This window comes from Aethina tumida, chromosome 4, assembly GCF_024364675.1.
Source record: "Aethina tumida isolate Nest 87 chromosome 4, icAetTumi1.1, whole genome shotgun sequence".
Lineage (NCBI taxonomy): Eukaryota > Metazoa > Arthropoda > Insecta > Coleoptera > Nitidulidae > Aethina > Aethina tumida.
This window is the reverse complement of record NC_065438.1, coordinates 5,498,632-5,525,791: the sequence shown is the minus strand read 5'-3', so window position 1 is coordinate 5,525,791 and position 27,160 is coordinate 5,498,632. Positions and strand designations below refer to the sequence as shown.

General features: G+C 36.3%; 1 protein-coding gene across 8 annotated transcripts; it reads right to left on the bottom strand.

The window, feature by feature from the left end:
• Positions 1–1,022: 1,022 nt before the first annotated feature.
• Positions 1,023–27,041, bottom strand: LOC109601773 (piezo-type mechanosensitive ion channel component). Of its 8 annotated transcripts, none has more exons than XM_049966914.1 (29): positions 26,866–27,041; positions 24,896–24,969; positions 17,978–18,189; positions 17,428–17,921; positions 17,216–17,372; positions 16,160–16,240; positions 15,841–15,958; positions 15,273–15,388; positions 14,823–15,216; positions 14,508–14,701; positions 14,303–14,451; positions 13,993–14,249; positions 13,495–13,781; positions 12,924–13,437; positions 11,927–12,868; positions 10,714–10,773; positions 10,273–10,400; positions 9,083–9,170; positions 8,868–9,028; positions 8,726–8,817; positions 6,787–7,063; positions 6,434–6,723; positions 6,233–6,385; positions 6,025–6,172; positions 5,473–5,973; positions 4,656–4,903; positions 4,421–4,602; positions 3,741–4,233; positions 1,023–1,484 (listed from the first exon to the last, which is right to left on the bottom strand). In XM_049966914.1, the coding sequence occupies exons 2-29, from the start codon at positions 24,960–24,962 to the stop codon at positions 1,211–1,213; spliced, it is 7,077 nt and encodes a 2,358-aa protein (XP_049822871.1). In that variant the 5' UTR covers positions 24,963–24,969; positions 26,866–27,041; the 3' UTR covers positions 1,023–1,210. The 8 variants fall into 8 exon arrangements, with proteins under 8 accessions (XP_049822871.1, XP_049822870.1, XP_049822868.1 ...); XM_049966913.1 differs by lacking the exon at positions 1,023–1,484 and adding an exon at positions 1,823–2,284; XM_049966911.1 differs by lacking the exon at positions 1,023–1,484 and adding an exon at positions 2,502–3,659 and having other exon boundaries at positions 26,866–27,038.
• Positions 27,042–27,160: the final 119 nt, after the last annotated feature.

The window sequence follows — 27,160 nt, the reverse complement described above, 5'->3', positions numbered from 1 at the left end:
ATTTTTAATAAGTTAACATTATTATGGTATATATATAAAAATTGATTTGAAGTGAATAGAAATTAATTAAAATAACTTATGTTGTTTATTTTTGTCTATTAAATATATATAAAACATAAATAAATAAAATACAGAATATAGAGCTATTCAATAATAAATTTTATTGAAAATAATTTTAACCTATCTAATCAAAAAAATTCAAATTATCAAAAGGCGCAAAAGTTGTATTTCAGTTTATGTGAAATAATGGTAAAAAGTGTGAAAAAAGGGCAAATTGCTATAATCCGCAATGCCGTTAATGGAGGTGCATATCTTTTGTGAACACATCCGGTAAACCTTTGAAATTTGGAAACGACGGACGTTCAAGTAACCAGTGGTCGATGGCCGTGCGACGAGGCATCGGCGGACCAGATGGTTACTGGATCGACCCAAGTGATGCCACGACACTGAGCAGATCTGCTCTAGCGAGTAGAACGATCATATTCAGCTGTGCCATCACAGACGCACACCTCCAAAAGGTTTTGCTTGGCTATGCGCATAAGTACCGCCGCGTCGCGCCGTAACGTCGGTGAGATGTATTGAAGTTGTGTAATTATTTATTTTTTATTTATTTATTTTAATATTAACTAATTAATTTATTTTAATGCATTTATTATTATTAAAGGTATTTATGTAATTCGTAATTAATTTTACTTACTCAATACTTTCCAACATTTTGATTTACAGGTACATTAAATTTTAATAGGTATAAATACATAATTTTGTGACATTTTCAAGACTAATTTTTATTGTTGTAAGAACTGTGTTTATATTTATAAATTATGTTGTTTATTAATTGAACTATTTGTAATAATTTTCGTGATCAACTTTTTAATTAATTTAGAAGTATTATTTTTTTCTATTTTCCATTTTGTTTATTTAGTATGTATATATATATATATATATATATATATATATATACAGAAGTGACGTCCATTAAATAAAACAAAATAATTTGTAAAAACTTTATTTATGTGCGTCGGAAACTCCATAAATTACACATATATAAAAAATTAAAAATATAAAAATTACATTTAAAAAGACATTTATATAAAACTGTGATTTAACGTGCATCTTTTAAGTTTATATGACTATACTGTAAATAAGTACAATAATAGTCCACATCAGCATCACCAATATGAATGAAATGTTCTCAGAATAAAGCTGTGGTTTAACGTGCGGGAAGTATGGATGTGTTGGGCAATCTGGTGTATCTGATTAAAAGTTCCCTGGATCTAAATAGGAAAATCAGCTTGGCGAATAACATTTCTTCAAGCCAAAACGATTTGAATTCCCGTGATATTATTATACTTCTGTACAACGTCATTATTCTGTCCACTGATGGTAAGTCGTTTAACCAAATTCGTCTGGTTCCCATTGTCGAAATTGTCGCTCTAATCACTTTAAATGCTAAATAGACTCCAGCAACATAGATGTATAAAATGCTGTATAAAAGAAAAAATGTATTTTAGATAAAACTGGAAAGGAAGCTTGAAATGCCCTAAACACTATTTAATCTAATAGTTACTGTAATAATAAACATAAATGACATAGTGGTATAGTTTTAAATTAAAAGCTACATGAAGGAAATGGAAATGACTAACGGAAAGAACAACGAAACCATCAAAATCAACCTACTGAACTTTCTCAAGATTTCTGATTGTTCCCCACTTGTTCATTGACCCAGATATTAAAATATAGGGCAGTTAAATTAAATAAAACAAAATAATTTGTAAAAATTATATTTATGTGCGGCCGAAACTCCATAAATTACACATATATAAAAAATTAAAAATATATAATTACATTTAAAAGGACATTTATATAAAATAATACAACAGTAGTACCCAAATATTCCATACGTCCTCTTTCAGATTCATATAAATTTATTGTAAAAAGGTATAATAATAGTCTACATCATCATCATCATCATCAAATATGTATGAAATGTTCTTAGAGTAAAGCTGTGATTTAACGTGCGGGAGGTATGGGTGGATTGGGCAATTTGGTGTATTCGATCAAAAGTTCCGTCGATCTAAACAGGAAAATCAGCTTGGCAAATAACATTTCCTCAAGCCAAAATGATTTGAATTCCCGTGATATTATTATACTTTTGTATAACGTCATTATTCTGTCCACTGAGGGCATGTCGTTTAACCAAATTCTTCTCACTCCCATTGATGAAACAAACGATCTAATCCATTTAAATTGTATATAGACTCCAACAAAATAGAGGTATATAATGCTGTGTAAAAGAAAAAATTGTATTTTAGATAAAACGGGAAAGGATGCTTGAAATGAAATGGTACAGTTTTAAACTAAAAGCTACATGAAAGAACTGGAAATGACAACGAAACCATCAAACTCATTCTATTGAATTCTGGAGATTTCTGATTGTTCTCCATTAGTTTTTTTTGAGCCAGACATTAAAATATAGGATGGTTAAATTAAATAAAACAAAATGATTTATAAAACTATATTTATGTACAGCGGAAACTCCATAAATTACACATATATAAAAAATTAAAAATATAAACTTACATTCAAAAAGGACATTTATATAAAATAGTACAACAGGAAAGTCCACATATTTGATACGTCCACATCTAGATTCACATAAATAAGTTGTAGAAAGGCAAAATTATAGTCCATATCACAAGGCAAATATTCAACAAATATGCTTAGGATAAAGCTGTGATTCAAGGTGCAAAATGTATGGGTGCGTTGGGCAACCTGGTGTAACTCATCAAGTTTCGACATTCTTATTAAGAAAATCAACTTGGTGAACAGCATTCCTTCAATTCAAAACGATTTGAAGACATGTGCTAAAGAAAATAACATATTTTAGATAAAAAAGGAAGGAAGCTTAAAATTCCTGAGAAAAAGTCCACCTGGTGGACAATAATCTACTGCATAAATGACTAGTAGTATAAATAGTTTTAAACTTAAAGCTACACGAAGCACTCCCATTTTCTAAGACACCAAACTTTTCTCTGCAACCATTCTAAATATTAATAATTGCACTTTATTATACTAGATATGATTTAGCAAAACCTGATTTTTAAATTGTCAAAATTTTATGTTAAACGAACAGATGCAACATAATGAAATGAAGGAAACTGAAAAGAAAATGTCTCATAATCAAGTGCAGGCAAATGCGAAATTTTAACATTCACAATTATCATTCTTAATTCCAATTTAAGTCGAGCGTCTTAATGATCAGTAACTTTTAACGATTTGATCGTTGAATTAGTGATCACAAAGTACGACGGACACAACGATATGCATAACTTCCAGTAACGAAAAGGACGACGAAACCACCAAAAACGACTTATTGACCTTCTCCCTCGGGATTGTCGTCGTCCTCCACCTCCTCTTTGGGCCGCGTCCACTTTATCATAGTCTCCGGAGATCTATACAAGAACACAAGTTTCGCGAACAGATCTTCCTCGAGCGTAAACTCACGCGCCTCGCGTACTAAATAAATATCGAAACACAATTGGAGGACGCGATCGACGTTCGGCATGTCCTCGAACATGATCTTGAAGCACTGCTCGTTGAAGAAGCCACGCAAGACCCTAGACGCTACGAAAACTAGAGTTGTATAGAGACCGATTATCCTGTAACCCATAAGAGACACTTAAAGAATTGCTCAAGACAGTTTATAGGTAGGAGAAATTGATGTGAAAAGAAATTCTTACCCTCCTCCGGTGATGAGGTTGAGCGTGGACGGGAATATCTTGTCGTTGAATGTGTAGAGGATGATCTGTCCGCAGTCGTGGTAAGGCAGTTTCGAGAGCGAGAGGTTGTAGTTCGTGTCGTGGCACGTTTCGTGGATCTGCCACCATTCCTTGCTGCTGGTTACCGCTCCTGCGCTCGAACGCAACAGATTCAACGTTAAATTCCTGAATCGTCTGGCCGATTCGTCCGGTATGGCGCCCATGAGTTGGCCGATCGGTTTGGCGGTACCTCGGTTCGTAACTTTCACGAACTTGGGCAGTAGATAGTTTAGAGGCACCGCCGGAGCAGGTATGCCGTTCAACATTTTCAGCAGGTCTTCTCGCATCACGCTCGTTTCGTTTTCGGGAGGCGGAGGTATGATTATTTCGACGCTCTCCGGAATCACGCCGGAGTCCTCCGGTTTACTTGTCCTGTGAGATATTTTGTACTCCAGCCGTACCGTCAGGGGTTTATCTGGAAAGAGTTGCAGCTAACTTTATCTGACTGTCAAACACAAGTTTTGGAGTGTGCTGAACATAATAAACATAAATTATGGAATAGAAAGAGGAAAATATACACAAAGAATAATTTCTCATGTTTAGCATACCCATATTATTTTAGAAAAATGTCTAAAGCAGTGACATTAAACTAAAGTACTTACAAGACTTGATTTCTTCGACCATTCTTTGTCGATCAGGCGGCGATATACTCCATATATTTGCGGAGTCTGTGTTCAACCTGACGGCCGATATGTCCGAAGGAAGGTAATTCGATATAAAGCTGATGGCCGCCTTGTTTGAACTGTAGGCGTTAAGCATCTGCTGATAGTCGGCCTCCGAGAATCTAAAACCAGACGTATAAAGCCACCGAAACAGCCGATATTATATTTAACTCACTCGTTAAATGAATTGTTCTGAGCGGACATCTGATAGACCGGCTCGTAGGGACCGATACGGATTTCCAATGTCACGTCGTAAGGCAAGTTCGGTTCTCCTACAGCATTGCCGAGTGAGAAAAATACAAGGGGGAACCATATTATGCCGATGATAGCAGCCAATAGGGCGCCGCCCATGAAGTATTTAACCAGTGGTTTCTTTCTCTCTCCACGCTCCTGTGGGTACTTGTCCTCCACGTGCCTCGTGCACTAAAAATTAAACACGATTAATGCTGTGATTTCTAATATAGGTGATTAAGTTAATTATTGTTAATTCCAATAGAGCAGGAGAGATACTAATAAAAATAATTTCTCAGACTGTACAGTAAACTCATTTATAAAGTACAATACATTATAACTGAGCTGTATTATTGATGCCAGAATAAGCCAATCTTTGTCACGTATTAACATATTTTAACGTAACATAAGTAATGTAAATAACTATTACATAAAATATATTATCTCCCACTCTTACGTGAGTAATAAATTTAATAAAGTTAGTGAACAGAAACAAAAGCCACAGTAAAGAGTTGTAGGTGGACAGTACAACAACTAAAATTCAAACCATGCTAGTGTCTGGCCTTGAGTAAATATAAAATTGTGTGAACAACAGAAAAGTATACCTCCAGCTGGGAATTAAAGAAAGAATCATTAGTAAATAATCAAAGGACGTCGTACAGTTTCCTATCAGTTGTCAATTGTCATGCACTGACAAAAAACTGCGAACGTTCACTTTCAAAATCGACATCAACATACTACACCAACCAAAAATTACGTACCTTCAATTGGAAAATGTGCTGGAATATGTCCTCCATCTTGATCCAATCGAACACGGTCATCGAAGTGTCCGTCCACATCCAATCCATCACGGTCCTCAGTTCGAACAGGAACGGTATAAACATGAATCCCTTGAACAGGAACATGTTCAAGTAACTGTAGCCTTTGCAGAGGAAGTTGCCGAGTATTCTGGTCGGGTAGCCACATCGTATTTGATAGGCGGACAACAGCAGATAGAAACACTTGACCATGTAGTACATTTGGGGCGGCAGCACCGAATTGAAATACGTTCCGGTCATCACGGGGAACAGCACGAACAACCAGATGTGGAGGAACAGAATCTGGATATATTGGAATATGAGTTTGGCAATTATGTTCTTGCGCAGGAAAATGCCCCTGTCTATAATAATGAGCATGAACTGCAGGATCAACATCACAAGGAACAAGGCTGGAACTCGATTGTCTTCCAAATATGAGGACACTCCACCATCACCCTGTTGGGCCTAAACAACAAATGTTAAATGACAAACTAAATTTATGTATAATGTACTTACTCCAAACGAGGAGTATCCGATCAAAATTACGAAGAAATTAAAGAAGTCGCACATGAACATGAACGAGTACACATCAGTTGCTTGTTTAGATGACGGATCCAGTAACAAATAGAAGAAAAGTTGTATGCTTTCCGTGTACTTCGAAGCTCTAAAAAAAAATTCATGTCACCAACAACAAAAATTAATAAAAATAAAAAATGTATGTTACGTTTTCTTGAATATTGCGAGACAATCAGTGAAAGGCGTTACTTCGTCTCGTTCTATATCCAAAAGTTCCTCATCATCCGCCGGAACAATGGTACTGTCTTCTCCGTCCCGTCTTTCGGCTTCGTCCCGTTCCGTTCTATCCGCCTCCTCGGAACTGAAATTCAACGTTTTAAACTTGCCTACTAAACGATGTAAATCTAACCTCTTCGACGCAGCATTTACCGGCACCAAAGTACCATCTTCCAATTTGTATTCCCCTTCTGAAATCAAAACCGCTGGAACCGGTACTATCGACTTCCACAATCCCATGGACTTCAACATCACCCGGTGGAAGAACACCACGAGCAACAGCAACAGATCCCACACGGCGTAAGCCTTTTTCCTCTCGATACCGATTATTTTTGGTGGATAGAACGGATTGCTTATGACGCCCACATTCTGGTTCCACGGGATTATGTCGAATTGGAACATGCACTTCACAAACACAATGATCTAAAACCCAACAACCAATGCTTTAGCTTAGGTTTGTCTAGGTGGGACGCTAGGGTGCTTTACCTCAGTGTAGGCGATGATGGTGACCCAGAAGGTCTTCGATGGCCTGGGCACGGTCAGACTGCCCCAGAAGAACACCATCAAGGGCAAGGGTAACGACAGGAAGGTTGCCGACTTGATCTGGTTGAGGAAAATGAAGAAGTAGCACAACAGTTCCGTCCTGCTCATCACGATGTACCAGATGGCTAAGCACAGGCGGGCGATCGGGGGCTGGTCGTACGACGACATCTCACCTTCCTCAAATTCCGAATACAATACGGACACGCGTTCATTCGAGTTCCTGCAAATGTACACGTTTTAACGACCGGTTATTGGAGTTGCTGGAGTGAAAGCACATCGACGATAGCTTTGGTATTTACAACGGATATATCGGAAAATAAATAAAAATTGTTAGCGGACATTTAAGCCTTTAAAAACCGTGGATTTATTTATGTACTCACCTCATCTCAGTTATAAAAAACATTGTATTGTAATATATTTAGTAATAAATAAATAAATAAAGATTATTATAGTTCCTTCTTCAAAGAACTAAATTAAAAAAACAACAACAACGAAAACCAAACGACATTTAGACACAGTACATTCCATGAACAAAGATAAAAAAACTAATAAAATGCGGTGCATGCGGCTTGGAAGCAGTCGAGTGGTTCGGATCCTGGTGGTTACCTGCTGGTGGACGAGCACGGCGAATCGAGTCCACGTTCCAGGGACGGAGCTAGGATGCGGATTTCGGGCACTGTGAGCACACTCGCCTTGCGCCTACACAGCCAACACACAACACAGCCATACAGCCTACGCTTAAACTACTGCATTCTTTTCAATTCGCTCTAATTTTAGCCTCTAATTTAACATAATTTTTGATAACAATTGATGTTCAGTTACTGTGCGATTTGGATGCTGAACGTCGGATCTCTTGTGGACGTGTTTTACAGAAGATGTTTGGTGGTGGTGCTGTTGGTGGTCATGATACACGTTTTGATACCTTCATCCAACATTTTTTAACTAATGTAAGATAAAGATCTTGGTGCCAAAGCTTGCATGAACGTCTGGTGACAGTTCCCAATCAATATACAGTGCTGTTAACGTCCACAAGAGAACCGACGACCGGTTTATCTTCGTTCCTTAGTCAAAAACCAACCTACGTAAAAAGGCATGCTACCGAAACGTCTCTTTTCCGTTGGTGTAACACCTAGAGAGAGAAAAAACCGCGTGGTGAACGACGAATACGCGTCTCAAAACAAATTGTATACGTGAAAGCTGTGCTCAGTGTTGCTGACCGTTCGAGTCAGAGTTTATTTTGTACCTCTCCTCTTCTCCGGATAATGGAAGGGTGACGGCCACCGCCTTAGTGTCGCTCGTTTCGCTGTGCGGCGCTTTCGTTCCGCTATCGCTGTTTAAGTCGGTCAACCTGAATCACATCACATGTTAATGCGACAATCCGGTCTCATAGTTTAATAAAGTCGGAAGAAAAATGCTCTGTACAATGCGAATGGGGGCATTTTAAACATCGTACAAAATCCGCTTGTTCTTGTACAATTTTAAAACGACGGATGTAAATGAAATAGTGTGGTGAGAGAGAAAACATTCCAAAGACGAGTAACGTCACAGACCTGTCCGAATAAATCGCTAACCGATACGAATCGGACACACTGAATATATCCATCGATGTCCTGCTCATGGTCGAATTCGGGCTACCTCTACACAATACCAACATACCAAGATACACTACAGATCTAACCAACGTTCTAGCTACTCAAAAATTTGTCTCAGGCACAATCAAAAAGTCATTAGTACTCAAAAAACTCCAGCCCAATTGTACCCGGCACATTCAATTTCAAATTCTAAGGATTGTTTAATATTTTAAGTAGGTGAAATGGAATAAACCAGTAGGATTGAACTGGAAAAAATATTTGTACCCTAAGTTGCCAGCCCCGATACTTACTCTGCCTGACGCAGGAGACTGTGATAAGATCCTGCCGGTTGCCAAATTTGTGCTGATCCCACTCTGTTGCCAACGGTGTAAGTGGTTTTCTCCTGAAAATACAATTTTACAACCACATCCTAGATAGTTCACTCAACTATACCTTCAAAATTTTCTTCTCCTTGGACAAAACTCTTATGATATACCGGTAATCCTTCGAGTATCTGTTGAGGAAGTTGGTCACGCTCACCATAGCACCTTCGACGTACATCCAACACAATTTGGCGTAGCGTAACAGTCTGTCACGCAATGTAGGTTGTGGTGCTACAAAAACATCAAGTTAAATCATGCTTTTATGGATCTTTGTGAGAAACTTACGTGGTTCAGTCAGTTCGCTTATTTCATCGTCTTTGCTGGTGCTGGCTTGGGGTTCGAGTTGTTTCTCTTCTTTTTCCAGTTCTTTGATCTAAAAACAAAGGTGGATTAAAATTTCTGACGGTACAGCTGTGCCATAGAGAGTGCTGACACAAAACAGTCGCTGAACTAAAGAACAGGATGCGGCTTCGTTGCTAGTTGCTGTATATTACAAGAAAATTATTTTGGTGCACATTGTTATAGATTACTAAACCATTTCGAAGGTTTTTTTTAATTTTTTTATGGCTACCAAACACACTAAAGTTTTTATATGTTATTATGATATGTAAAAGAAATGTCTATATAAGAGTTACAAATAAACTATACTACTTTAGTTAGTAACAACGTGTAAAGTTTGAATTTTTGGAAAACTCATGGGCGCCAATATTTTCTCTTGCGAAATTACTTTTATGTACAACAAAAATAGTGTGGCGTAGCGGCTCAAAAAAAAGTAAAGCACAAGTTAACCACAATGGCTCTACATTTTTATATTTTAAGAATTTAGTACAACTAATAAAGCAATTTCGAAGTATTTACAAGTTCGACATATTAAATAGTCTTTAAAAATTGTGAAGATAACTATCACATATAGTTATAGAATCCAAAGCAGTGGTAAGCATAAATGCGGAAATCAAATCTTACAATTACACTAGTTTACAAAAAGTTTCAATGTTAGAAATTTAGAAAGTATGGAAAAGAAGTCCAACCATGTAAACTAGTGTTAAATATTGCCGAAATTGACGTTCCAAAAGCTTCACAATCCGCCATTCCTACAAATTTACAACAGTAGAAAACATAGGGTTAGTAGCAGCAACGGTGAACAGAAAAAAATGGTGCGCGTGGTGCTGTATTAGTAACTCACGGTCGGCGGTGCGCTAAACGGCACAGAAATGGCCGAACGCGCCGAATATGACGATTTCTGCCGCGATAGCGGCATGCTCAATCGCCGGTGGAGCTCCGACCTACCCCTCCTGGATCCCTGACTCTTCAACGCGTTAGAAATTAACTATAAACTCAGCGATGATTAGTACAAAGTGGAAACACTTCGGGGGTCGACCATTCGTCAAGAACTCGATGGTTCTTGAGCAAATAGTGCGTTAATTTTAAATGAAAACGATTTTAAAACTTGTTAAGGATAATTAAATAAAGGTTACCTCGCCCAAAGCTGGTTTCAAGTTCTTGTTAGCTGGGTCATCCATGTCCAAAGGCAGTTCTTCTTGTTCCACATCCAAATCTTCATCCTCCAGGTCATCAAACATGTAGTAGTCTCCAGATCTCACCGCTAAACATCAAAACACCAATTAGATTCAATTTTTTACCCATATAAATTAAGATGCAAGGTCTAAATGTGGAAGCATTTAAAGGCATGCGAACCTAGTACTATGATTAATAAATGAATGTGGGGAAAAGTGTGCATGTACAAAAAGTGCGTTTCAAAAATTACAAGACGTCACTTGCCCTCGATTCAAAAGCGGACATGTTAAGATGTTATGTTATTCAGCTACAATATGATCCTCGAACCTACAATAAGCAGTCCCTGTTATAATATCGATGCATGCAAACTCACTAAAAACGTTGTTAAAATGAACGTTTACCCTGTTTGTAGGTTTTTGGGGTTGCCCTCCTGCGCCTCGGCCTGTTTTGAAATACTGTATCTACAAGAGAACATTCGAAACGTTTATACAAAATCATAAAATAAACAACTTAAAATAATATACATATTTACAGTTAATATAATAATATACATGGGGAATTTTAAACATTGAGGGAATATTCTGGATACGATTATTTACTTTCAAAAACCAGATTTATTGGGAACATGCAGACTGTAAAGATTCGCAGCTATAAAAAAACGGGACGACGAGGACCGTTATTAAAAAGTCATTTGTACAGTAGAAAAAAATAGTCGAAGCCTATTTACTGCGCCGTTTAGACGGTGGATGCAAACACAAATCTCGAATTACATTCGTGGTGGCTTAGCGGCGACCTGGACGAGTACGAGATCACGCTCTGCCTCGGTGTGATCAGACTGCCGGCCATCCACGGCGGCCCTATGCTGGTCTGCCTCTGCACCGCCTGCACCACCGTCGTCTCTTCGGTGACCGCCTCCGCGTAGGGCGGCGCCTCGTCGTACGGCGGCGGCGAGAACACCGGAAAACTGTCGTCGGGCGACGGCGGACGCGGGTTCAACTCGGAATTGGGCGGTGAGCTGAAGGAGATCCGTTGCGGCTCGAGGTAGCCCTCGAGCGACACGGTCATTATGGCGGAATAGGGACTAGAGGGCGCTTGTGGTTGCATGAGGGAACTGCGTGGTGTCAAGGGGGCGGGTTCTTCTTCGTCGATCGGCGTGTGGTAGCCCGCTTCGGTGGTTTGTTGTGAGGTGGCGGAACCGCACGACGACGCCGACGTCGAACGAGCCAATCTCGGCCGTTCTGGACAGTTGTTTCGATTATATTTTGACGGGCAATTAACAAATACGAAATATTGTTTCCGAATGTAATAGTATAGAGTTAGAAAACCTGTTTATTTCAGAGTGTAAAAGTGTAAATTGGAATATCTGTTTTATAATCATTTTATAGACAATATCCAAAGGAACTCTCTCAAATGAATCTTGAATTCACCATTCAAAGGGCAAAAATAAAGAATAACTAAAGTTTCAGTGTGTAAAATAGTATAAATTAGAAAATATAGTTCTTTATTAATTTTGTAGACAAATTCATTTGGATTTTCTCAAATATACTGTGAACATTAGGACTAATTTGAGAAAACCTTATCCATGTTTGGATAACTGTTAGTTAAAATACATACCGACGAAGTGGTTCTTGCTGTCCTGGTAAACATTATCCTGTAACTTTTGTTGTGTAGCTTTAATCCTATCCATTTTGGTCTTGATCTTCTCCAGAACCTTCCTCTCGAGCTCCTCCTGCTCCTGAATCCGTTCCTGTCGTAGCTCTTCTATCAGATCAGCGCCTCTCGACGCCAAAATAGTCACCGCCTTTATTTCATCGATCATATGGAAGAAGTTGTAGCTCTGGAAGATGCGCCGCTGCGTGATCAAGAATCCGAAACATATCCCGTCCCAGACCAGGCCGACGAACTCCCGCGGCACCTTGCACTCCTCCGGATCCTGAATGCCCGACATCTCGACGAAGTTGCCGAACTTGCGCACGCATCCGACGCCGAACAGCTGCACCATCCAGCAGGTGTTGTTGTCGAACGTGTGAATGTACACACATCCGACTATTTGTAGCGCCACTTTTACCAGGATGGAGACAACGTTGTAGAATATGAGCATGTCCCAGGACTTAAGTATTTTCGGTATCGGTTTGAGGTAGAGATCGGATCCCTGCCACAGGAAGATGAACGCCCCCAACAGGTAACCGATGGAGAAGATGTTCACTCTGTTGGTGCCGGCCAAGAACATGACCGCCATCGTGATCCACAGGAAACTAGGCAGGACGACCCGCTTGACGATGTCCAGGTAACTTCTGACGTACGTGATGAAATCCGGTACCGGATTGCTGAAGCTACTGTCTTCAGCCAGATGGATGATGCTCTCGTTCGAGCCACCGGCGTATCTTTTGCCGGCGTGTCGTTTTTCGATGCGGAAGACCAACGCCTGTCGCGAAACGAGGAGCAGCACTACGAAGTCGCAGATCAGCTTTTTGGGTGATGGAGGGTAGGTGTCATCCATTAGATACGCCCACTCTTGTAGACGAATCAACGTTTCGGAGTGATCCCAAGGATAATCTGCGATAATTGACTGTAAGAACCCGGTTTTATCCAGATTGTAAATGCGACTTACCTACACATAATGTTGGAGGTATGCCTACAACCATCACATACTGTATTGGCAACAGTACAGCTATAAATATTAAATATAGATTCCAGACTCGCGACAGTGTTGCACGGCTGACTTTTAAGCAACACATAAGAATGAGTAGCCAGAAACTGTAGAGCAGTGCGTAGAAATCCATTCTGGTGCCGATTAAACCAACAGTTGCCATTAGAGACAGCTCCACCCCGAATTTAAAGAACATATAATTGGCCAAATATTTCACGAAGTTACGCAAACTCTTCTCCGCTACATCCCTAGTAATATTAGGGAACACAAAGTAGGCCCTCGTGGGCGGTTGACCTTTGGAAATGCGATGGTTGTATTGTCTGACTATAATGACAGACCAAAGGGTCACCATCAGAATGTAAATGATATTCCATTTGACAATGGAAGGAAGCGACTTCTCTGAGCTTGACTTAACGAAACCAAGCCAAGGGGCGTTGTTCGCTGACGTGCCATTTCCAGTGCTGTTACCTAAGGGCTACAAATCAAATTCAAGTCAAACAACTCTACAAACAACAGAGTTAAATATGTTTACCGGACAGGTTACGTTCCAAACGTCTGGTTCAATGTATTGGATTTGATATATCATTCTGGACAAAAGCAGGACTGAAGCAAAACAGGAAGTGGCGAAGATCGAAATTACCATCATGGGCCTGCCGAAAGTGAGTGCCAAGACTATGAGCACTATAACCAGAAGGTACAGGGCGCATTTGTCGTAAACACACAAGAGCATCGCCATAAAAATTACAATCTTCGGCATATGGATCTCCATGAACACGAACAGCACATCTATGGCTTCCGATAAGTTCTCCAAAGTTAACCCTAAATAATTAACACATTTAACAACTGTATTCTCACTCATTTGGTCGGATACTAGTGATAGTACCATCAATATAAAAATAGTAAATAAACAACCATTTAATTAGTAAATATCAGTGATCAGGTACTATCATTAGTACTACATATATTATCAATAGATGCTTTAGAGTTATCGAAAACTATTTACGGTATCCGACAAATGATAAATACTAACTTGATTTCTTCGGAGCATTCTTCTCGGAGAATATGGGTGAAGCGGTACGTTCACTTATGGCCCCCGCACCACCCTGCAAAGAGCTCTCGTCCAGATCTACACCAATGTTGATAGAGTTCCGTGGGTTCGACAACATCATGAAGTCCTTGTGGAAGTAATGGAGCTGGATGACGGTGATAATGACGAAGAAAGTAGGCGTAACCAGGCGCACGAACAGCTGCCTGGTTTCGAATATCTCCAGACCGATATCCAACTGCCTAAAATGAATATTGTTAATTTGAAGAAGGCGGCGGGGTGTTTTTGTACGTACTGTTGTTTGGGCACGTGCAGATACTGTTCCCAATACTCTGGGAAGTTGTCGAACTGGTAGGTGTACACCATGACCAAAATTATCATGGAGTAGACGATTACAGTGAGCCAGAAGGCGAACATCATTTTTCTCCACAGGCGGAACGAGATCTGCGAAAATAAAGACAAACTTGCAACTAAATAACTAACAATTGACATGAATTAACCTGGAAAGACAGGATGAAGAACAGGAAAAGGGCCATGTAGATAATCCTGAAGACAGTCATCCTTTCGCCAGTGATGGCTACAGCAAACAAAGTAATGGCAACAACCCATATAAAGAATTTAGTCAGTAATGTGCTCAGTTGGGCTCCAATTTTGTCCATCATCTTCATAGTCTTCGGTTGCTCAGTGTTGACACCTAAAAGATACATATTAAAGTTACTTTAAAACACGAAATAATAATGCATTCACAAGCCTAATTGGCATGCTGATAGGACTAGAAAAGATAATTTTAACGAGGACTGATTTGTCTAATTTACCGGTAGCTGTGCCGACTGTGACCTGCAGCGGTGCGACCATGTCGGCCAGCGCACTGCTCTGCCTCTCCGTGAACCTCTCATGCATATACTGCCTGAGCGTGATCCAAAACATCGCCGTGAACAGACACTTGACCAGCAACGGATTGCAGGGCAAGTGTTGGACTTTAACGAAGCCGATCTGCTTCATGTTGATGCCTTTGATGATGGACGGCAGCTCCTCTTCGGTTAGATTCATGGAGTATATATAGGCGGAGATGAGAAGGAACCAGGCGTAGAAGACGAGGAATGGGCTGGAGCGCAGCATGCTCTTTCTCTGGTTTGGGATTAGCCACAGGACATTCGCCCAAATTAGCAGCACGAAGGTGATCCAGCTTAAGTACGTTATGCTCCACGTCTAGGAAAGTTGAACGAAATTAATTGGGGAACGATTTAAGAGATGCTTCGACTTACCATCATTATAATGTTCGTTGCGATGTACGAGGAATTGATGATTACTTGCAGGACTTGTCCGAAGGCGTCGAAAATGTTCTCGAGAAGTGTTGGTTTGTATTCTGGTTCTGTAGTACCTTGGCAAAATGCAAGTAATTAACTGCACTATAGTTATATATACATAAATACTTAAGCAAGACCTTGCATCTACCTAACTAGTGGAGGTCGCATTTACGGTTTTAATTGATTAACTTGTTATATTTCTGTTATTAACATAAAAGCTACGACATACACTATTTGGCCATCTAATACAATGGAAAGCAAATAAATATGTACAAAACTCTAGCAGTAATTTTTAAATAAAATCAATTAATAGTTGTTTGCCATGCAATCATTGAGGCAATAAATAACCCCAAGTTATGAATTTTGTCTCCCAAACAATTGTTGATGCAGTATTATTAAGTTAAAACTTCTTTACGATTCACTTCGGAATCGTTACAAGGCAACTGCAACTCATTTGTTAGTTAATTAAAAAGCAAATTTAGACGTCCAGTGCAGGCCAATAATATGAATCCGAAGAGAATCTTACCCTTACCCAGAACGTCCATCGGAATCTCCTCCTGATTATCACCGGTGATTGTGACGCTTCCCGTTGAGTCTTGTATTATCCTGCGGGAGTTGTGTCTGGGACTTACATTACGTATCAACTAAAACACATTGAACACAGGCGTTACATTAAATCTAATGGACGTGTGCTACTAAATAAAATTAGCATTTATATAATTTTATTTGCAGCATACATACGTTGTTATTTACAATATGTTCTACCCTCCACCGTTAAAACAAAAATGAAAATAAAGTAAACTAAAAGAGTAAGAACAAAAATGTAAATAAATAAAAATACATACTGGCGAGGTTTCGCTGGGGTAATACTTGGTCTTAATGGCGGGTCTTCGATTAAAATTAATAATAATACGAGCGGCTTTAACCTAGAAAAATCAAAACCAAAAAGCCAAGCATGAGCGTTTGTTAACTGACGTTAGTATCAACACAAAATATAAAAACATAAAGGTGCACTCAATGGCATGGACGCATTAGCATGACGCTGAAAAATAAGTGAGGAAGAAAACATAAAACCCCAAAGAAAAAAAATAAAAAGGACTCCCTTGACGGCATCAGGGTCTTACTCTGACTTTGCGGGTGGCGCTCTGCCAACGACGTTTCGTCGTGCCACTGCGCATCATCTGGTTGCGCGACAATCGCTGCGACATCTGCCGGCCCAGCGGGCTGGTGAAGCTGCCCTCCAGTCTCGAGAACGGTCCCTGTTTCTTTTGCGACTGCGCAGTTAGTCGAGTTAGTCGTAAAGAAGAAATAAACGGTTAGTTTGGAGGTTTAGTCACAGTCATAATTTGAACAAACATTGTAGATAAGTATCCTACATTTTAACACATAATAATTTGTTGGGAATTTATTTGACTCATCCCCATACGTTAAAAGCAAGGCCAAATTTTACCTTAAAGCTAATTTATCAAGTAACTGGTATAAAAGGGGTGTTAATATATGAGGAGTTAACCCAGACTTGTTCCACAATGACTCAGGTTGTTATCAATTTTAATTGTTTAAGTAAATATCGTATATCTGTGCAAAATATTTAGTAATTGTAAACTTTAAATAGCAGCAAAGTATACATTAAAAATATAAATTTACTGTGGATACTAGTTTTAGTAAATATTACCTAGTTAGATAATCCAAATAAATACATGAGTAATGAAATTATCCTTAAAATATGTAAGAAACCAGTTTTTTATAGTTTGTTCAAGTATTGACTGTATATGAAGAAAATACATCTTTTAAATCGGAATTTCACTGAAAATGATTATTGGTGTTAATATAAAGTATAGAAGAATGAGTTAGTTACGCAGATATTTGGCATTCCACAGCAGTAAATCTATAGTGTTACTGACCTCTGGTTTCATTAGTCCCTTTGATAAAAGAATCATGAAGTAAAAAAAGGCGTAAATGGCAAAAGGGTTTAAAATATAATCCCATTCAACTGGATTAAATATAAACTCCCTAGGATCCGAACAGTTGTAACTGTACAACGGCGTTAGTGCGAAGTATCTGCAACAAAAAATAGTACTCAACTAGCACGTTAAAAGCTTAACAGTGGTGGTACCTAGCATATGTGCTGTTGGGCTCTAAATATTCCTGAGGCCACTGCGTTTGATACGCAAAGAAAACGGCGAGATGCACGAACACCAGGACGGCCAAGCATCGCAGTATGATGGCGAACTTCTTGCTCAGCTTCTTGTAGCAGGCCCAATGGGTGGCGGCGCACAGGAACACGAAGAAATAGAGGCCGCCCTGAACCGAAGGCCTGAGCACGGCGGCCAAGTACATGGTGAACAGGACGACGTACCGTCCTATGGACACCATGTAGATCATGAATTTCAGCTTCGCTTTCTTGTGCGTGGTCCTCCGCTCCTGCACGTTCTCGTCCTGCTCGACGTCCGATTCGGACGTCAGCTTCCTGAGCACCAGGAACCCGGCTATCGAGGTGATCAGCATCAGGATTTCGGGCGACAGCCAGGCCGTGGCGGCCGGCGCCGAGATGTGGTTCATCCGTACGAAGCCCACGTGACGCAACACCTTTTCCAGGAAGTCGCAGTTCTGCAACGAGGGGTTGATTAGTTTTGTCGTGTTTTGGGGGTGATCAATTTACCAACCTCCAGGATGAATCCGTACGGTCGTAGAACGACGAGCAGGATCTGGAAGGTGATTTGGAGCAGGGTGTTCAGTACTGCGATGGCTATGAACAGTTTGAGGAAGATGCCCGTGTGGCCTTTCATGGTGGAGGCCTTTGGCACAGGGACAAAAGGCAGGTAACAAGACAGGAGCAGATAAATCCCGGATAGCAGACATGGTCGAAAGACGACACCTAAAAAAATCAATTCATTATTAATTTCTTGTTTTTTAGTATTTCATTATTGAAAAAAATAAGAAAACTCTTTAATAAATCTATTTTATGTAAAATTAATATTAGTAATAATAGTGTTAAAACTTTTTTGAAAGTTACTCATCATCGTACAATCTGGGTTTCACGATTTCGCCAGAAAATTACATTAAGAATCTAAAAACAAACCATTTCCGCATTTTTTTTTATAAAATTAATGTTAATACAGTTATTAGATAGTTGCTGTTCCTCGTACAATGTACTAAATTTAATTATAATTCCAAAATAAAATTAGTTATTGATTTTTTTAGGAAATGTGCTCATTCATCATCGTGCAAATTTTTGCATATTTTTTAATATTATATTAATAATAATGATTAAATTTTTATCAGATAGTTTTTTGAAGTTGCTCATACAGCTGTTGGTTTTATGATTCATTACCACAGAATTCTAAAAACAATTAAGTTACTAGATGCTCATACAACGGTGACAAATCGGTGTAAAAATATTATAAATAAGTATATAAGTTATCAGTGTTGCAAGTTGCAACAAATATACATAAACACATTTTTATCATCCACATTCTAACTGTAAAAACTCCACGTTATCTGCCCTGACGACAATCGTAGGAAATGACCCGTATTAATTACAAATAAATGTTTCCAAATACTATTTTCTTTCGTTTAGTTTTGTTATGTAATAAATCAATCCGAAAGTATCGGTCGTATTGTATTTTCACGATAAGCGATAAAAACGAAAGGAAAGAAGGTCAATCAATGGACAAGCCCATTCATTGATGAAAAACTTATACGATTCAGAGAAGTTCACTCAAAATTATTGTTTATTTAACGATAAAAGTATTATATTATTTTAATTTAATAGATATAAAATTAATTTGGACATTTACTACATTAAAAATTAAGTTTTATAGTATCTTCACTATTATCACTAATAACTATGTAAATAAATTAAAAAAAAATTAATTTGCTTATTTGACCATATTAAATTTCTTTATTATTAATAAATATATTTAAAAAAATTGATTGTTATTTAATTTATTCAGCTTGAATTTTGGAGGTAAACCTTTACAACTATACTAAAATTAATTAGTAATTATTGTTTTGAATATACGACAAAAATTAAGTGTTCAGGACTGATCAAATTGGCCAGAACATTTTATTACAACATTTTTGGCACATTCTGGACAACAAGCACAAAAAGACAGTCAATTAATCCGTCTTCTAAATATACATTTCGTCACAGGTTCCGCATTTCCATAAATACCCATCGATCCCACACAAAATGCAGACATCCAGATTATAAATTCACTTTCCCCATACGTGATTCATTAATAATAGTGTTAAGGTAATTTATTTTTGAGTGGGTTGGATGGTACTTCATTTATTTATTCAGTTAATAAACCAACTGGATTAGTGATATGGTGTTGGATAATGGAGGTAATAAGTTAATCTAATCCGTCAATATTCGTTCAATCTAGTTTTGTTTATCCAGCTTTTTTAAAGGTAATCAATTTGATTAAGGGAATTAAGTTCAGTCAGTGAACTCTAATAGAATTTGACTCGATGAAAATGGAGGTTTTGTTTTGTTGTGTTGTAATTTCGTAAATCGGATCAATTAAGTCGAAACGAAACGTAAATATTGATCGGTAATGGATCCTACCATTATTTGAAGGTAGTTTATTTTTAGTAACTTACAATGACAATTAATTACATACTTATACATTACATTAAAGACAATTAATAAAAACAAAAAATTAGTATAATTTAATCATTGAATGACCTAAGTCTTGGATAACCTTAATTTTTAAGACAGCCCTACTTTTTACACTAGAAAGTTTATAGGACAAAAATGAGATAGTAAAAGTGAACCGTTCTTAAAAGTGAGTTAACGGCGAAACTGGAGCGTACCCGCTTGATAAGTTGCGTTTCTGCTCTGATTATTGTACGTCTGGATGGCATTTGGGCCGCCGCCGCCAATTTCAGGACCGCACACACCGACAAAGGGTGGGTCCCGTGTGCGTGGTGCGACTTTCGGCGTACGTTTTCGAAGGTGTGTCGGATTTCAGCGGGTCGGTCCGGGGGTGGGAAAAAAATGGATTTTTCCGTGACACACTAATCCAAAGTTCAAATTAAAAACGTGACGGATTAAAGTTCAGTTTTATTAATCAAAGAAATGTGTGCTGGTCGAGGTGGTCTTCGTTGCTCAATTTTAAAATAAATAAATCTCTCTACTTATCTGTAAGATTTCTTTGTGTAAATATACTATATAAAATAAACAAACAAATTGGAAGCTTGGTTTATATCATTAAAACGTAGACGTTTTATTTTAATTGATATATGTACTCAAATACTATAAAGTATTCTAACAGATAATAAACTATTTTAACTAATTAAAACTATTTATAATTTCAATGCAAAAACCTAAATCATTTGAAGATAAACATACTAAACTCAAGATTAGCAGACATTCTACATATGTTATCTTAATTTTTCGGCGTCCTTTTATGTTACTGGTGGATGACACAAATGACTTACTATAACACAAATATTTAAGTTCAACTAATTTTATATTAATCTATAATTAATATCAACAATCTCCTACTGGACTTCATGTCCTTCCATAAGTTTTCAATTGGATTTAGATCTGAACTTTGCGCTGGCTAATCGAGTACCTCAACATGATTATATTGTAACCAATACTTTGTACGTATACTTCAGATTATTAGAGAAAGGAGTAAAAGATTAATATTTAGTAGATTTTAGAGGTCTAACACCAATAATTAAAGGTGGTTAGATTTAATTTGCTTTTATTGAAATATTTATTCAAAAATATAAAATTTTACTTTGATTTTCTGCATAATTATAATGATCTAACTCCAACAATTATGTGATTAAATCAGAAAAAAGAACATTCTTCTAGTTTACTCATATTATTTATCAGTTCTCGGTATTTAATAAAACACCTTGTAATTCGAATGCCTGAACGAAGCAGAAAGCTAATCAGGACATATAAATAAGTATGCATCATCCTTGCAATCCAATGTTGATACCCTTCGACCTATACGACTTGTGAACGTACGAAATTGCACCCACCTTTCTCACAACAAAACCATGGCTTGTGTTTAAATCATTATTTATGGATGGTGCTAATTTCATTATTCCCACAGATGTTTTCTTTTGTAGTATTGTGAAATTGCACTCGGCAAAATTATATCTGTATTACAAGGCTATGCATTGTAATGTTGTTGTTTCCGTTATATGAATTTTTAGCAGTTCCATGTTTAGCACGATTATTAACCTTTATGGAAAAAAAATTAATTTGTTCATTTGGCTGCATTATTAACCATTACTAATAATAATTTTTATTTCAATTTATTTATTAATAAAAGTCATTCCCACGTTACATATTTATAGTTTTAAATACAATGGAATTGAAAATTTACTTTGCGACGCATATGTTATGAATATAAACAGAATTTTCAATAATATTGATTGAGTTTCCGTAACTTCTAAACCCATACCAGATTATTTCGTGTTCTAAGACGATTTAACGTTCAAATAAGCTAATTTTGGAAATTCACGCATGTTAACCAAGCAGATAAAATTTTAAAAATAATTTCGTTTCAAAACTCTTCCCTAATTATTATAAAGAAATATGGTTTGCTATGTTTAGAACATTTTGCGAAACACCTGCTAGACATTTAGTGTTCTAAAAATTCTTTCGGGAGTGTGTTTCTAGTCTGGTTCCAGTCATTTGTTTTTTATGTCTTCATTTCGTCTCGTTCCTGTGCGAGTCTGTACCAAACGCGATCGATTCAACCCCGTTTTTTTTTATTATCCTCCGTCTAGTCTTACTTACGTCACAAGTTTGGGTTTTACTTGTTTTGGGAGAGAAGCAGCGAAAGTGTTTCACTGGCACAATAACACACTCAGACGAACTTTTACTTCAATATGTTTTATTTTGTTTAATGCATTAAATATTCAAGTATTAAATATGATAATCTAAGAACAAGTAATGTTAAATGTTTAATATTTTAGCCATAACTCTTTTATTTAATATGAATTGTTTTATAAAGAACAATTAAAGCATCCCCACAGCATAATTGAACCCCTATCATGTTTCATGATATATAAATATTTAACATAAGCAGAACCATCATTTTCTTTATAAATTGAATTTAGATTAGTCACTAAAATATACTCGTTCCAACTGTTCTCTTGCCCACTGAATGAGATCCTAAGCAAGTCAAAATTGGTCATTCACATTTCTAATAGAAACCAAGGTTTTACTTGTAGTTTTGATTAAATGAAGCCCCATCTCCTAATCATCTTCCTGCAGTTCTTGAACCAATTTAAGCTCTATCTTCTTCAAGTTGACTTTAATTTCAGTTGATGATAAGATTAGACTGTTTTTTGATATTGGAAAAGTATCCAGTTATCTATTTTTTTAATCTTTTCGAAGTCAGACAAATTTTGTATCTGCCACTTGATCAGTTTATCTATTTTTTTTTTAATAATACAGGAAATGATTGACTTATCTAGCCGACTTAAATTCTAAGCCATCTCTTCTGATTTCTCTCGGTCTTGGCAACGCTAAATTATAGTTTTTCTTATAGTTTCACTTAGACTAATTATTAAATAATTATAATAAGCAAAAGACCGCTAGTAAATAATCGATTTAAGCTCACAGAGATCAATGAATGGCCATAAAAGTAAAAATTGCTATAATTTTGTCCACTGAAAAAAAAAGGATACAATTAAATAATAAAATTAAATTGATTAGTTGCATAGTAGACACAAAAATGACAGAAAAATCGTAATATTATATATTTTTAATATATTTTAAAAAGTTGCCCTAATTATGGCCGCTACTATAAATAGTATATTATTTGGGTATTTATTCGCCAGTGCTGACAACATGTTTATTTTTAGAATAAATTATTTTAGTATTTTGTTTGTAAGTTGGTAGTATGAAAAATCACTGAAGTCAACAGTAAATTGTCGAAAGATTGGCCAATTTCTGTATTAAATATAGTAATAAAATACAAATTGGATAATAAATTGGGGTACGTAAAAGAACAGTATTACAAAATGTGCATTTTCTCTTTGGAAAACCAACGCATTACAAAACAAATACATGAGCTGTAACTCGACACTTGAGCCAGCCACCCCCCAATTTTGATATTCGTTTCACTATTTTTCCGGTCGCGGTCCGCTCATCCATGGAACAATTTCCTCTGCCGCACCCCCCAATCGTTCCTTATCAAAACACCGGGGTCGATAAATAATTTCGCAACGAAATTTTATTTTAAAACGAACGCTAATTGCCGGGGTGCATCAGGGTTTCCCACGCCTAATTGTTTTTAATTGGTTACAGGCAAAAAATCATAAAACACACGTTACTACGTGTAATTGGTTTATCTACCCCCCACATCAGGCTTTTCCACGAAACGAGGGGGCAACTGATTAACACACACACACACACACAAACATTAATTAAGCTGAAGCTTTAATAAATAATAAGACAGATATTTTTGGCGAATGATCAGTAATTAGGATAAGGCTTGAACTTGACACGAACAGTATTTCGCAACGTGGAGCAGTGAACCACGTTGGAACCGAATTTTTTATACGTTTCCGGCCTTGAAACCTCAACTATTATATAATTCTAATGTCCGAAATGCCGGCTTACAAAGCATACCGCCAAAAAATTAATGATTACGTCATCAAACCTGAACCTAATGATTTTATTTTAGGCGTTGGGTATATTTTTTTATAAAACTTTCCTCAATAAAATCATTTAGGTGTGTTGCATTAGTTATCTGATAGTAGTAATATTTGTTTAGTAGTTGTAGCTAGCAACAACTTCCCAACATTAAAATAATATAATAAACTATTTATATTCTGCAGCAAAATATTTTCATAAACCATAAACAGGAAGTACAAGTAGCTGGCACATTTTAAGTAGCCATCTAGTTTAATATAAATAAATAAACAAAGTCACATTTCAAATCACTCAACGATTCCAATAAGTCGCAAACTGAATATTGATCCAGCATTTCAGCATTCATAGTTTTATGGACAATAAACATTTTCATTGTCTGCTGTGAGTTTATACATTGTGAGTCTTAGTTTGGGCATGTTAATATACGGTTTGATAAGAATGTACTGATGATGTCATAGTTTAATAAAGGCTCGTTTCAGTCAGTTGAGGGAAAGGAAGAGTGTCAGGTGGAACCGGTTGGTCACTAGACTGTTATATTTTATTACACAAAATAGTGAAAACCGATAAAATAATAATTTTAAACAGACTGATAAGTATTAGTGCTATTTATAGACGTTTACTCAACCGAACGTAAAAGGCGAATAAACCAATTAGTTTAGTCTAAATTGCTTTAACCCGTTCAATAATTTGATAAAGCTTGATCTCCACTCAATATTTTACTAGTTATATTTAGATACTTGATTTTTTGGCGCACCAAGACGGATCAGTTTCTTCTTAAAATAAAATGAAATGGAATAAATCATTCGGGGGTATTTAGAAATTGACATGTTTACGTCGTTAATTCTGACTATTCTTTCCAATATTGATTGGATCTGGCAATTTAATTTATAACAAACCAATTTGGAATGGCTGTTTAAACTGAAACTAAATTCGAAGTAATACTTACATGACCACATAGTAATGGGGAGAACCACCCGGAATATAAGGGTGCTTAAATAAAAGCTTTTAGTCATTTTGATGCTGAAATAAAAAACAACACATTAAAAATTGTTTATTAATTACATGTATTTTAAAAATAAATTAATTTATTGCAGGGTCACGAGTGATTTTTTATGAGTTCAGGATGGCAACAATAAATTATCAGTAGGTCACCAAATTATACAACACAAGAGCAAATATAAACTTAAAAATTGTTTCGTATTTTTCAAGTGTGTGAAATTTACTTTCAACATGGAAGCAAATTTAAAAGTACTGTTTTATTTAAATTGTAACATGAAATTTAAATAAACTGGGAGCAATTAAAACAAACATTTAAAATTACAGTCAAGTTTTTGAAGTATTAAAAATTGTTGCGCATTACACGAAAATAAATGGCATCATTTATTATATCCGACAATGCATAATAATGAAGAAATGAAATCCCTGGAGAAATGTATGGTGAAAATGGCTGGAACACAACAAAACAATTTTAAAAACATACATGTTGGGGTGAAATGTTTCCCTAAGGTAAAAATTTGGAGGTAAATGCCTTGCCCAGGTTTTTTATAATTCTTAATTTGAATTAACTTGGAGAATGTTAAAAATTTAAAACAAAAGCTAAAAAACTTTTAAATTTAGTCTTAAAAACAATTCTAAAGATGAAGCTTAACTATTAGTGAATTTTTGTAAAATATATTCAGACTTGTTTGTCACCTTACTTTTATATAACAGTATATATTTTACTTATTAGCTTTTATTTTATGTTTTTTGTTATATACTGTAAGTAAGGTAACAGTTAAACAAGTCTGAATATATTTTACTGAAATACATTAATAGTTTAACTTTATCTTTAGAATAGTTTTTAAGATTAAAATTTAAAAAATGGCTATGATAAATTGTGCAAAAAAAAAAATACTCATTTTGATAAGAAACTAATTTCTGAAATATTTAAATTACAATTGTAGACCTAAAAGATACACTCACAGCATATTACAAATATAAAAGCTAATAAGAAAAATGTATACTGTTATATAAAAGTAAGGTGACAATTAAACAGTCTGTATATATTTTTCAAAAATTCATTAATAGTTTAGCTTCATCTTTTGAATAGTTTTTAAGATTAAAATTAAACAAAAATAGCTATGATTAATTGTGCAAAAAAGAAAATACTCATTTTTATAATAAATTAATTTTTGAAATAACTATATTACAGTTGTAGACCTAAATAAATACATATTATAAATATAAAATAAGAGCTAATAAGAAAAATCTAAAGTAGTATACAAAAGTAAGGTGACAATTAAACAAATCTGAATTTATCTTACAAAAATTCATTAATTACTTTGCCTCATTTTACTTTTTTTATATTGAAAAAGTAAAATGTAATATTTTAAAAAAGGAAAATCTTGTGCTTTTGTTAAGGAGTTGTCAATTAATTATTTAATGAATATTTAATTTTTATTCATACACATACTCTTCCTAATAAGAATAAATATATTGGAACGTTTTATACTACTTTATATTTAAATAATTAATATATAGCCCAAATTCCAGCGTTGCCCTTTTGACACATTGGCCCATATAAAAGGTGATATCACATATTTTCTGAATATTATATGCATTTTATTATCAGAGGATATTTAAATCATTCCCCACCAGGAATTCATTAGTGTAAATGTGTTTTTCAGCGGCACGCAAACCCGAGACATCTGATTAAATCACAAAAATGCGGACAGATGAAACGAGCATTGCAAAAAGGCTTTTTAATTATCGCTCGCATTATTAAAGGTAATTACCGGGGCCGGGCAAGGAAAACTTTTAGGGCCTGTCAATATTGTCCGAATGACAACGCGTAAATATAACCTATCCCGCAACGCATCTAATGGGATTCTTTCGATCACCCACACCAGTTCCAAATTTTATTCTCTATGTCGTTACCTTAGATTTAAAAATTAGGTATCCAGAATATCTAACTAAACTACACGCATATCTAAGTACACTAGCAATGCTAAAGTCACTGTTATTATTTCATTATTTGTTTTTAAATTTGCAAAAACTGTCGGTTGTTTCGCGATGTTTCACACGAGCATCGCGGCAACGACCCGCACGCAACAACAGCTCTCGCGTTACTGAAATATTTATTTCTTCTCTACCTAATCTAACCTAAATTTTAATAGGTTTTAAGTAGGCAACCAACATTACTTAGATGTGTAAAGGTGACTGCCTAGCTAAT

Coding starts and splice junctions, on each gene's coding strand:
- LOC109601773 (XM_049966909.1), bottom strand. CDS start 24,962: ATGACTAAAAGCTTTTATTTAAGCACCCTTATATTCCGGGTGGTTCTC. Junction 10,401..10,713: donor CCCAAAAACCTACAAACAGG/GTAAACGTTCAT, acceptor TTTGATGTTTAG/CGGTGAGATCTGGAGACTAC. Junction 8,818..8,867: donor AGGAGAAGAAAATTTTGAAG/GTATAGTTGAGT, acceptor TTGTATTTTCAG/GAGAAAACCACTTACACCGT.